At 40.7% G+C, this 11,196-nt stretch overlaps 1 protein-coding gene across 1 annotated transcript in view; it reads right to left on the bottom strand.

The window, feature by feature from the left end:
- Positions 1-1,494: 1,494 nt before the first annotated feature.
- mkrn1 (makorin, ring finger protein, 1) overlaps positions 1,495-11,196 on the bottom strand; it is a 14,139-nt gene continuing 4,437 nt past the window's right edge. The window contains exons 3-8 of the mRNA XM_008401536.1: positions 7,718-7,917; positions 6,863-7,086; positions 6,562-6,776; positions 4,306-4,416; positions 2,426-2,570; positions 1,495-2,222 (exon numbers count right to left, since the gene is read on the bottom strand). Of these exons, the coding sequence (XP_008399758.1) occupies positions 2,010-2,222; positions 2,426-2,570; positions 4,306-4,416; positions 6,562-6,776; positions 6,863-7,086; positions 7,718-7,917 (1,108 nt within the window). The 3' untranslated portion in view covers positions 1,495-2,009. The remainder of the gene's footprint in view (positions 2,223-2,425; positions 2,571-4,305; positions 4,417-6,561; positions 6,777-6,862; positions 7,087-7,717; positions 7,918-11,196) is intronic.

Genomic DNA, 11,196 nt, shown 5'->3' with positions numbered 1-11,196 from the left:
ATTAATACCTCGAATATGTTGGTCAATGTTTCATTTATCATCTTTAAAGCTCTGAACAGGATCTGAGTCTTGATTTAAAGGAACTCAGTGTTTCAGCTGTTCCAGATTTGTGGTGCATGGAGGCTGAATGCTGCTCCTCCATGGTTGGTTCTTATTCTGGGGATGCAGAGCAGAACCAGAACCAGAACCAGAAGACCCAACAGGTCTGGAAGGTTGATACAATAGCAGCAGATCTTTAATGTATAGTGGTTCCAAGCCGTTCGGTGATTTATAAACTAACAGTATTTTAAAGTCTCAGTGGTTCATCATCATGACACACTTTTCTTAATCCGGTCTAGATTGTATGACTGCTGAAACCAGCTCTGCTGCCCTTTGACCCAGAGAAGATGGGTCAAAGGGCATCTTCTCTGGGTCAAAGAGAAGTCAGTCAATATTTAGTGAAGTAATAAATGCATGGATTAGGTTTCCAGTATCAAACAGTAGTGGTAATATTCTGGAATTGTTTAAGACTGGATTTAAATGACATTCTGGACAAAAATAACACCAAGATCCTTTATTTTATCACCAGAAGCTGATTTACTGCCGTCCAGATCAAGTGACTGATGAAACAGGATCTTTTTCAAAGGTTCTGGTCCAAACAGGGGCGCTAACAGGAATCTTGGGCCCCCAGCTGCTGTTACAACTTTTTGAGTCTATTTGACCCATAAAAAGTGTCTTGCATCTGCCCTGCGTTCTTTGATTCAATGCTGATAATTAGCACAATATTTACTGCTCATAAATTTAACATCCAACAGTCCACATTTTTTCTATTAGTTTTAGATAATGTTCTCTCCCCATGAGCAACAGTCAAAAGCAACATGCAAAATATACATGAAGCAATCCAGACTTCTCAAAAATGCTATGTAGTTGCATTTTATTCAAGTTGCAGTATATAACTTTAATAAAAAATATGTTTTCTCCATATTTGTTAAAGCTGTCACTTAACTGTCATTTAACACAGATAGTGGGGGTTCAGTGCAAATATAGATGTGTGTTTTGATCTGGGAATGGGAACATTACATTTTTACTGCTAAAAACAATCTATGAAAATACAATGTGATTAATTTTGTAATTGACAGGGCCCTGATTATTTTTTTTAATTTCTATTAACAAAAAATACATAATTGAATTGTGGAGGGCCCCCTGCTGGCCAGGGCCCCTAGAATTGTCATCACTTTCCCCCCTACACCGCCCCTGGATCCAAAAACACATTTTTTGTCGTCAGAATTTAAAAATGCAAAGGTGTTTACATCAGAACTGTCTGTAATCTACATAATTTAAGGTTTAGAGACATACTTGCGTGTCAACTTAACAGTGGAACTTTCTCCCTTGCCGCCTGATGTGTTTGGAAAGCACATTGCCTTTCTTTCGCTGACCTCTCATATTTATTTATTTTTTTCAATTAGTCCATCATAATTAGATTTTAACCATAAAAAAATCCCAACAAAGGCCAGGAAGTGATTATGGTAAATTTATTAAACATCAGCAGCTTTATAAACAGACAGAAAAGAAGTCCCGGCCTTCAACAACCATATGTAAAGTCTTACAACATGCCCATCTGAGTTACAGTAAACGGTGCTGAGTAAGTTCAAGTGCAGAGTCTCAGAAGTATGTACAAATACCTGGATAGATGATAAACAAGTCAAACCCACAAACAAACTGGACAATGTCTTAGCAATTTCTTAATGGTTACTTTAGTTAGATTTTATATTGACTTCTTTTTCTCATTTTGTATTTAATAAACCACGCAAGAAAGACTCACAAGGATAGAGGTCTATAAAATGTTTAGCACGAGCGCACGGAGGTGGATTTTTTTTTTTTTTTTTTTAGTTTTTATAAGTTCATTTATTATTCATGGCCTGCTTAAAGGCACTGCCACAATACAGAGGGGAAGCTACTGTCCATCACTCACACAAGACAGTCCATTCTAATGTCTAGAGTATATGGGTGGTGTGGTTAAGAGGGAGCCGCTATAGGTAAATCTCATAGAAATCGTCGAGCTCCTCGTGAAACAAGTCCCATTCGTCCTCTGAATCCGTCACTTCGTCGTCGGTTCCTGCAGCAAGCAGCATGAGAAGCATCTCACTCAGCTCGAACGTCACCATTTCCTCGTCGTCGTTGTCGAACGAGTCGGTGCTTTCTCTCTCGTCAAAGATGTCCCACAGTGGCGTCCGCCTCGAGTTCTGAGAATTGGAACGGGTCTTACAAAGTGTCTACCGGTTCTCACACACACAGAAACTAACCGCTTTTCACTTTCTTTAATCTGCTTTTCCTTTACTCAACTAGCTTCTTGCTTTCCAGCTCCACTACAAAGTGGTCACTTAACAGAACTGCTCACTGTACAGCTTTGCAAATATATTTTAGCAGGTTTGGGAAATGTGTTTACCCGGTTCCTGTTATTGGATCCAGTCTGTCTTCTCTGCGGCTGAGCTTCCTCTAGACGTCCATCAGGGAAGGCGTGTTTGTAGAAGCAGTTTGAGCCAAAAGGACAAGTTCCACGACCCTCATCGAAGTACCGACATGGTTTACTCCTGCAGATACCAGACAACAGAAACAGAAGTCAGGCTTTCTCAGTGAAAGCAGCGACAAAAGAAAAGTAAATGGATTTAGTTTGAATAAAAACCCAAAATAAATCTAAATATTTTATCAACTTGATTTGATGTCAGCCACTAAGCAGAGCAGCAGTGCTCATGTACAGTCATGGCCAAAAGTTTTGAGAATGATTCAAATGTTAATTTTTCCAAAGTCTACTGCTTCTGTTTTTATAATGGCAATTTGCATAAACTCCAGAATGTTATAAAGAGTGATCAGCTTAACAGCAATTAATTGCAAAGTCAATATTTGCCTAGAAAATTAACTTTATCCCCCAAAACACATTTCAACTTCATTGCAGCCTTAAAAGGACCAGCTAACATTGTTTCAGTGATTGCTCCATTAACACAGGTGTGGGTGTTGATGAGGACAGGGCTGGAGATCAATCTGTCATGATTAAGTAAGAATGACACCACTGGACCTTTTAAAAAGAGGCTGGTGCTTGGCATCATTGTTTCTCTTCTGTGAACCATGGTTATCTCTAAAGAAACACATGCCGTCATCATAGCACTGCACAAAAATGGCCCAACAGGGAAGAGCAGCTAGAAAGATTCACCTCAGTCAACAATCTATGGCATCATCAAGAACTTCAAGGTTCCATTGTTGCCAAAAAGGCTCCAGGGCGCACAAGAAAGACCAGCAAGCGCCAGGACCGTCTCTTAAAAGTGGTTCAGCTGCGGGATCGGGCTACCGGCAGTGCAGAGCTTGCTCAGGAATGGCAGCAGGCAGGTGTGAGTGCATCTGTTACCACTGTGAGGCGGAGACTCTTGGAGCAAGGCCTGGTCTCAAGGAGGGCAGCAAAGAAGCCACTTCTCTCCAGGAAAAACATCAGGGACAGACTGATATTCTGCAGAAGGTACAGGGAGTGAGTGGACTGCTGAGGACTGGGGTGAAGTCATTTTCTCTGATGAATCCCCTTTCCGATTGTTTGGAACATCTGGAAAACAGCTTGTTTGGAGAAGACGAGGTGAGCGCTACCACCAGTCTTGTCTCACGCCAACTGTAAAGCATCCAGAAACCATTCATGTGTGGGGTTGCTTCTCAGCCAAGGGAGTCGGCTCTCTCACAGTCTGGCCTAAAAACACAGCCATGAATAAACAATGGTACCAGAATGTCCTCCGAGAGAGAGCAACTTCTCCCAACCGTCCAAGAGCAGTTTGGTGATGAACAAAGCCTTCTCCAGCGTGATGGAGCTCCTTGCCATAAAGCAAAGTGGCAACTAACTGACTCAGGGAACAAAACAGAGATTTTGGGTCCATGGCCTGGAAACTCCCCAGATCTTAATCCCATTGATAACTTGTGGTCAATCATCAAGAGACGGGTGGACAAACAAAAACCTAGGAATTCTGACAAAATGCAAGCATTGATTGTGCAAGAATGGACTGCTATCAGTCAGGATTTGGTCCAGAAGTTGATTGACAGCATGCCAGGGAGAATWGCAGAGGTCCTGAAGAAGAGGGGTCAACACTGCAAATATTGACTTGTTGCATTAACTCATTCTAACTGTCAATAAAAGCTTTTGTTACTCATAATATGATCGCAATTGTACTTCTGTATGTGATGAAAACATCTGACATACACATGAAAACCAGAGGGCAGCAGATCATGTGAAAATATAATATTTGTGTCATTCTCAAAACTTTTGGCCATGACTGTACGAAGCAGGCGACGTACCCCATGCCATCTTTGTATTTCTGGATTAGCTTCTGCTTGTCCTCTTTGTCCTCCACCCAGTACTCACTCGGGATGACAAAGTTGGATGTGATTCGACACTCTGGACAGGACCTAATGAAAGAAAGAGCAGATTACCAGACATCATCCTTCAGATCAACAGAGCCATCCTAACTATAACCTCTTAAATAACCTATAAAGTTATTATCACACCATCTTTAATAAAACTGTCACATTGGTCAACTTTAAACAATTCCTCAAACAATTCGAGTACCTCGATTATTAAAATTCCTCGAGGAAAATTTACCTACCTTGAAGCTTTGATAATTTATGTTTTATTATTCAGTGCACCGTGTTCCAGGCGGAACATTATTTGCTAACGCGGAGCTCTGACTTCCACCTCTGAGTTGTTGACAAAAGCTAAGTGTTAGCAGCATAACGTCCAATTTTCAAGTTCGGCCCATGGGGATTTTTTGATTGTTGATAATGCCCAGGTTTTCATCGTTTTGGGGGACCAATAAGCATCCTTAAAATAACTGGCGCGATGCCTGGAGCACAGCAGCCTCTCTCCTCCGGGAGCTGCTGGTTGAAAGCGAATGGCAGGAAGAGCGCTGCAGGAGTATTTATATAGGTGAGCGGATAGACTGAACACGGCGGGCGGCTGAGGAGTTGATGCTTTCAGTGTAAGTGTAACCGCACAATAAATTTCATATCATCCCGGTCTCAACAAACGGGTGGCGGAAATCATCGCAGTGGTACGTGGCTGGTAGATGAGTTTCTGATGTGACGAACAAAGAGGACAGGTAAATATCCCATATTGCTCCCACGTTCTTATGTTCGTCCCCTGGTCTACTGGTCCCTGGACTTAAGTTCGTCTGTCCCCTGGTCTGTTTCCTCCCCTCCTCCCCCATCTTACATTCATTCGATCGCCTGCCTCCCTCCCCCAGACAAGGCCCCCCCCACTCCAGGCGACATTTCCCGTATTCTCACACCCAAAGCTTGTGTGGGGCAAGGTGAGAATGAATCTGTTAAACTCACTGAAGATGAATACATAAACTAAAAGCTGGATCATAGACATTTTTTATTTGTTAGCCTGCCTCTTTATTATTAAATTGAATAGAATTTCAGATCTTTATATAACTTTTCTTCAGGTTAACTTAGAAAGTGATCCATTATTCTTACAGGTTAGTTTTCTAAACTACAAAAAAGTAACAGTTAGGGAAGCTCAAAAATGACAAATTGGACTGATGTTTATATCCGATAGCAACACCAGTGTTGTGCTAGATTTACCAATATTTTATTTTATAATTTTTTAATCCGATTACTCGATTAATTGTAAGAATAATCGACAGATTACTCGATTACTAAGATATTGTTTGCAACAGCCCTAGTCAACTTTAAACAACTTGGGTGAGCTGCATTATTTAAATGTTTTTCAGTCATCACCTGCTTCTCCTTAAAACATGTTTAATCCCACCAGCAGTAATTGTTGCCAGATATTTTTTTTTTTACCTCTGGAACTTCTAAAATTGTTTTGGCTGCGGCCAGCTAGTTTAAGTTTTGAACTGAATAATAGGTTGTCTACTCTAAGCCATATAAAACTGATGTATTTAGTGCAAACAGTCACATAACTTCTTGCCTGTACTGCTGGCAGACGTTTTTTTGGCTCTAGTGGCCTTTATCTGAAAGCGCTGGACAGGAAAGTAGGTAAAGCTTCAGTACCCTCCCCCTCCTTTTATGTGTATGTTTAGAAGTTTTGACGAGGTCAGTGGTGCCCAAAGTGTGTCTGGGTTAGGGTCAGGGCATCCTGCATGTTTTAGTTCTCTCCCTGGTTTAACGAACCTGGATCAAATGATGCATCAGTAGAACATTGACTTGGTGAGAACATTGTTTCTACCAACAAGGAGAGAAGACATGCAGGATGGCGGCCCTCCAGGTCCCACTTTGCGCTCTACTGGTTTAGGCTGAAAGATCAATACCTGGTAAACAGTGGAAAATATACCATGATAGAATTCCTATTTAGACAGGCTGAAAATTAACCGTATAAAAAATTGTTAATTTTTTTTATACAGTGAATACAAAGTTAACTATATAATTTTTTATTACATGGCTAATTTTTTATTCTGTCTGAATTAGGACAAAGTTATGAATCTTTGTCCTAATTCAGAAACATTCTTACACACCGTTTTCCCTTAGCCTGTGTTGGAAGATGCAGGGAGGCGTCACTGCTCTCCAAGCTACAGAAATACGTCTGCTTACTTGATAATTTTGCTCTCGAACTGCTTGGCACTCCTCCACTTGCGAATGCATTTCAGACAGTAGCAGTGGCTGCAGTTGGAGAGGATCCCGAAACGACGCTCGCTTGGGTTGGACTTCTCGAACACGACCTCCATACACACACCACACATCATGTCCTTACTGCGCTGGATGGCAAAAGAAATCTCCATGTCTTTCTCATGAGCTTCAATGCACGCCTGGAAGGAGGACAGATAACCAACACTTCAGTGCTGCGGGGTTTGAAATAAACATGCTCTGTCTGACGCCCGCTTGATTCCTTCACCTTGGTGTGCTCTGAGCGCTGGGAACTGTCACTGGGATGGAGGACCTGCAGGCCACACATGTCACACACGTCACCATGGAGATAAGCACAGTTGACTCCATAGCGGCACTCTCCAACAGCAGCGTACGGACAGAGCTGCTTCCTCAGGTCTTTGTTGTCTGGGCCTGCGTCGCTGTCAAACTCCTCAATGAGTGGGGCCGAGCTCTCCACTTTCACTGGCTCAGCTGTGAACACACACACACACACACACACGTGCCCTGCATGAGGACGACGTCATCCCTGAGCACAAACTCCCACAGAACGTGTGTACGATGTCTCACACACACTGCTCAAGCGAATGCTGTCAACAGGAAGAAACACACCTAGTTTCTGGAATCCCAGCTGCATGAGCTGAAAGCACATAAAACCTGTGATCCTGGCTGATTGACCTTTGTGACGGTTAAAAGTCAAAGTGGTCGCTAATGTACCTCAAGAGCCACCATACAGCATTCAGGACAGGGGCTACTAGAGAAAAGCGACTGAACTGTAGACGTTCATTGAAAGCCCAACCAAGAATTAATGCACTTACTGTACAGTACATGGACATATTTGTCTCTTTTAATATTTGAATGAAAAATGATTTCAGGGTTTTTACTAGTTCTACATGTGAGATATGAAATATAGTTTTGAGGAAGCTGTGCACATTTTGTTTAATTTTTAGAATGATTTAAAAACTAAGATTTCATTTAGATGCCCCTGAAAGTTGTTCAGAACCAATGATCGCATTCAAACATCTAAAATGACTTAATAATGACATGTCACATTTTCAAACATTAACATCACTACCAACGTCGGTGAGTGAAGCCGTTCACTCACCTCGTCCACAGTACGGCTGTCCTGGAACAAACTCTGCAGCGTTGACCCAGTCCTGAGCCCCTGACCTAGGCGACATGTCCCTTGGTTCTGGGTCAGCCGGGTCGGTTGGGTCAGCCGGGTCGGCCTGGGAGACAGAGGCCAGCGGCAGCGTCTGGGTGTTTGGCAGCTCCTCTTTCTTTATGGGTTTACTGTGTTCAAACCTAAACAAGAAAAACAGAACCCATCGTCAGAGCAGAAACCATCGACTCACTTCCTGAAATGAAAGAAAAAAACTAAAAACTTGAATAGAGTAAAATAAAAATATGTATATATTTTTTAACTCAAACCCCAGCCTACTAAAACCATTTCAGACTAAAGGTTCACACACCTGTCTACAGTTGCCTTTGATATATAATTCAAACATTGATAAATATATTTGATGTCTACTTACTTAATTTTGATGGCATTTGACAAAATATAATGGTTATTGCTTGCTTCATGTTTAGTTACTGGATTATATTTTATGGTAAGGTTTAACAGCAGTCATGGTGTAACACTAACGTAATTCTGAACATTAAGAAGACCAGGGGAATGGTTGTGGATTTCCACAGAAACCAGTAGAACCACTAATGCCCTGTTGGCAGAGAGGTGGTGAAAGAGTTACCACCTTTAAATACCACAGAGTAACTATTCTGGAGAATCCTGGCATCTCCTCAGCTGTGGGGAAAACGCATCAATCCCTCTCCTACCAGAGGATGCAGAGGAGCGCCTGCACACCATGGTTCATGACGGTGTCAGTGTTTTAACTTATGGAATGGTAGTGTGGTTTCTGGCTGTTCCAAAGGTCACTGGGAGGCAACAGCAGAGAAGGTCACTGGGCTAACTCTTCCAGATATCAGCACCATTTACACCACCTGCTTTTTGTGTGTGAGCAACACCATCTGGTGCTTCACCTGTTCCCTCTGCTGCCGCCTGGTGGAAGGTACAGGCAGAAGAGCAGCTCCTCTCTTTACCCCACGCAGACAATCATCACATCTCACTGTTACAAGAGCTGTGACCTGGACTTAACACTGACACATTAATCTAGACATTACTCAAATAACTCTATTCTGTTTCTTTGTTGAGATGTTATCTGCTTGATGCAGTATCACTGTTGACGTTTATTATACTTGTGCCAACACTTGAATTGATTTACTGAATATTGTTGTTTATATTGTGATCATTTCATAGTGGTTGTTTAGAGGTAAAGGGCTTTTGCACTAATCTGGCACTTCATTAGATCTTTGCAGTACAGAAACCACCTCTGCCACAATATTAAATAGAATGCAACAAAAAGAACTAACATTACAACCAAACACTACACATAACTATGAGCTAATTTTCCACAACCTCAAAACAGATATTGTACGAAGTTCCACATATCCACTGGATTTTAGGAGACGTGTACCAAAAATCATGCGTTTGCCTCGACTGCTCTGTTTACTTCAGGCGCTCCCTGTTGATATGCAACTTAAACAATTCATTGAGTAGGACAATATGTACTAACATACATTAAGATTTATTTGGAAAAGTAACAGGATCAGGGCTAGGTATTCAACATAAAGCCAGCATGAATCTTCCCAATTTGAAATTGTATCACTATGTGGCTCAGCTTGGTTATTTGTGCTGTTGGCCTGACCCTCGTTACATCGCCAGGGGGAAAGAGTCACAGACCCGAATCCAAGATCACCAAATGCAAACGCTTCTAGAGAGGACAGCACAGCACACCAAATTGTTTAAAAAAAAAAAAAAAACTTAATCCAGTGGTTGTATTCACACTGGATACTTGGTCTAAGATAACAAGACAAGTTGAACTGAAGAAAGAAAAAAAAAAAGAAAAAAATTTAAAATGGATAGTTCTGGACAATGACTTTAAAATGTTTGACTCAACATTTAAGAGCTGAATCTAAAACCTTGGAAAAAACATTTGCGATGAGGAGTTCCCAAGTGTTGAAGAAACAAATGTGGACTTTGTAATCAGGATTTATTGTACATCTACAACTAAGAGAATATTATAATGAGGACAGAAAATGTGATGGGGGAAGTGAACCAAATGTAGTTCTAGAAATATTGTTGCTGCATTTAACTAGAAATGATAAAAATCTATTTATATATACATTATGCTAGTATGCTGGCATGTCATAAATATACAGTAACACTGTACCAAGTATGATGAAGAAATGGGAAAAAAAAACAAGCATTTCTGTCACATTCTCAAATGAAGGATGGTTCCAAGCTGGTCAATAAGACCGGGGGAATTCAACTGAAAAAAAATCTTGTCTTTTTTAATCACTTCATCTATTAAGAGAAAACAACCAGCAATGCAACAAATCTGCTGGAGGCAATGTAGTTCTGAGGACCTGAGTCACTCGTTTTTTGGAGCTGCTAAAAATGTTGTTTTTTGATGTTATATTTACTTTTCCTAAAGAAAATATTAAGATAGTTTATTGCATGGCATGTGCATCTTAATATTTGGCAATATCCAGACCAGCACTTATCTAAAATACATCTGACAGCGGTGAGAAACGCAGCGGCTATAAATGGATAAGATGACATTCAGCCAAAGATTCAAGGAAACGATACAAAATGAGAAATGGAGCAAATTTATTACTCATAAAATATTATATATGGACACTGAATAGACTTATTGAAGCTTAAATATGTCACAATATCTGCTATGTCCTCTTGTTCATATTTGTTTATTTTTTGTTATATGTCCATTTGCCGAGGCTCTTGTGGGTTTTTTTCATATAATTTATTTTGTTTCTTCTTCATGGTGCATTAAAAAGCAAAAATGTAGGTGAAAAAAATTATAATTATACTAATAATACTAGTATTGCAAGATTTTTAAATATCAAGCAGCTCAACTTCCAGATAACACTTCATCTCTAATGTATACACATGTTGGCTTTAAGTAGCAGTATCTGACATCAAAATTTGCACATTGAGTGCAAACAGTGTGATAAAATAATTTTCCAAAACCTAGTCAAGTTTATGTCAACAAGCAGAAACCCTCAGAGCTTCTGGGGGGCTGGGCATCAATCACAAAAACAAATGAACAAGACATTCACAAACACCTCATAACATTTTATCTTCATATAAATGGGTCTTATGGAAAACATAAAACCCATTTATGTTTTTAACCACAAATTGGTAAAAACGTCACGTTAGTAGTGGGTAGTGATGAGTTTCAAATACCTGATCAAAACGCTCATTTATTAAGCAATTCAAAAGCCGAAAATAAACCAAATCAACCTTTTTCACACATCAGCTCCTCTGACCCGTCCAAACAGACTCGCACATAAAGATGTACCAGGCCGAGTTATGAGACACAGTGTGCAAAAAGCTACCCAGAAAGCTTGTGGAGTTTGAGGAGGGGGAGGGTACTGAAGCTATGCATAAAGAGAAAAGGAGAGAGCTGCAGCAGAATGAACCTGGTGAACCCAACAACAGCAGCCTGA

This window comes from Poecilia reticulata, linkage group LG23 (assembly GCF_000633615.1).
Source record: "Poecilia reticulata strain Guanapo linkage group LG23, Guppy_female_1.0+MT, whole genome shotgun sequence".
NCBI classification, from domain to species: domain Eukaryota; kingdom Metazoa; phylum Chordata; class Actinopteri; order Cyprinodontiformes; family Poeciliidae; genus Poecilia; species Poecilia reticulata.
Note: the sequence above shows the minus strand (reverse complement) of the source record. Positions and strands in the feature narration are given on the sequence as shown.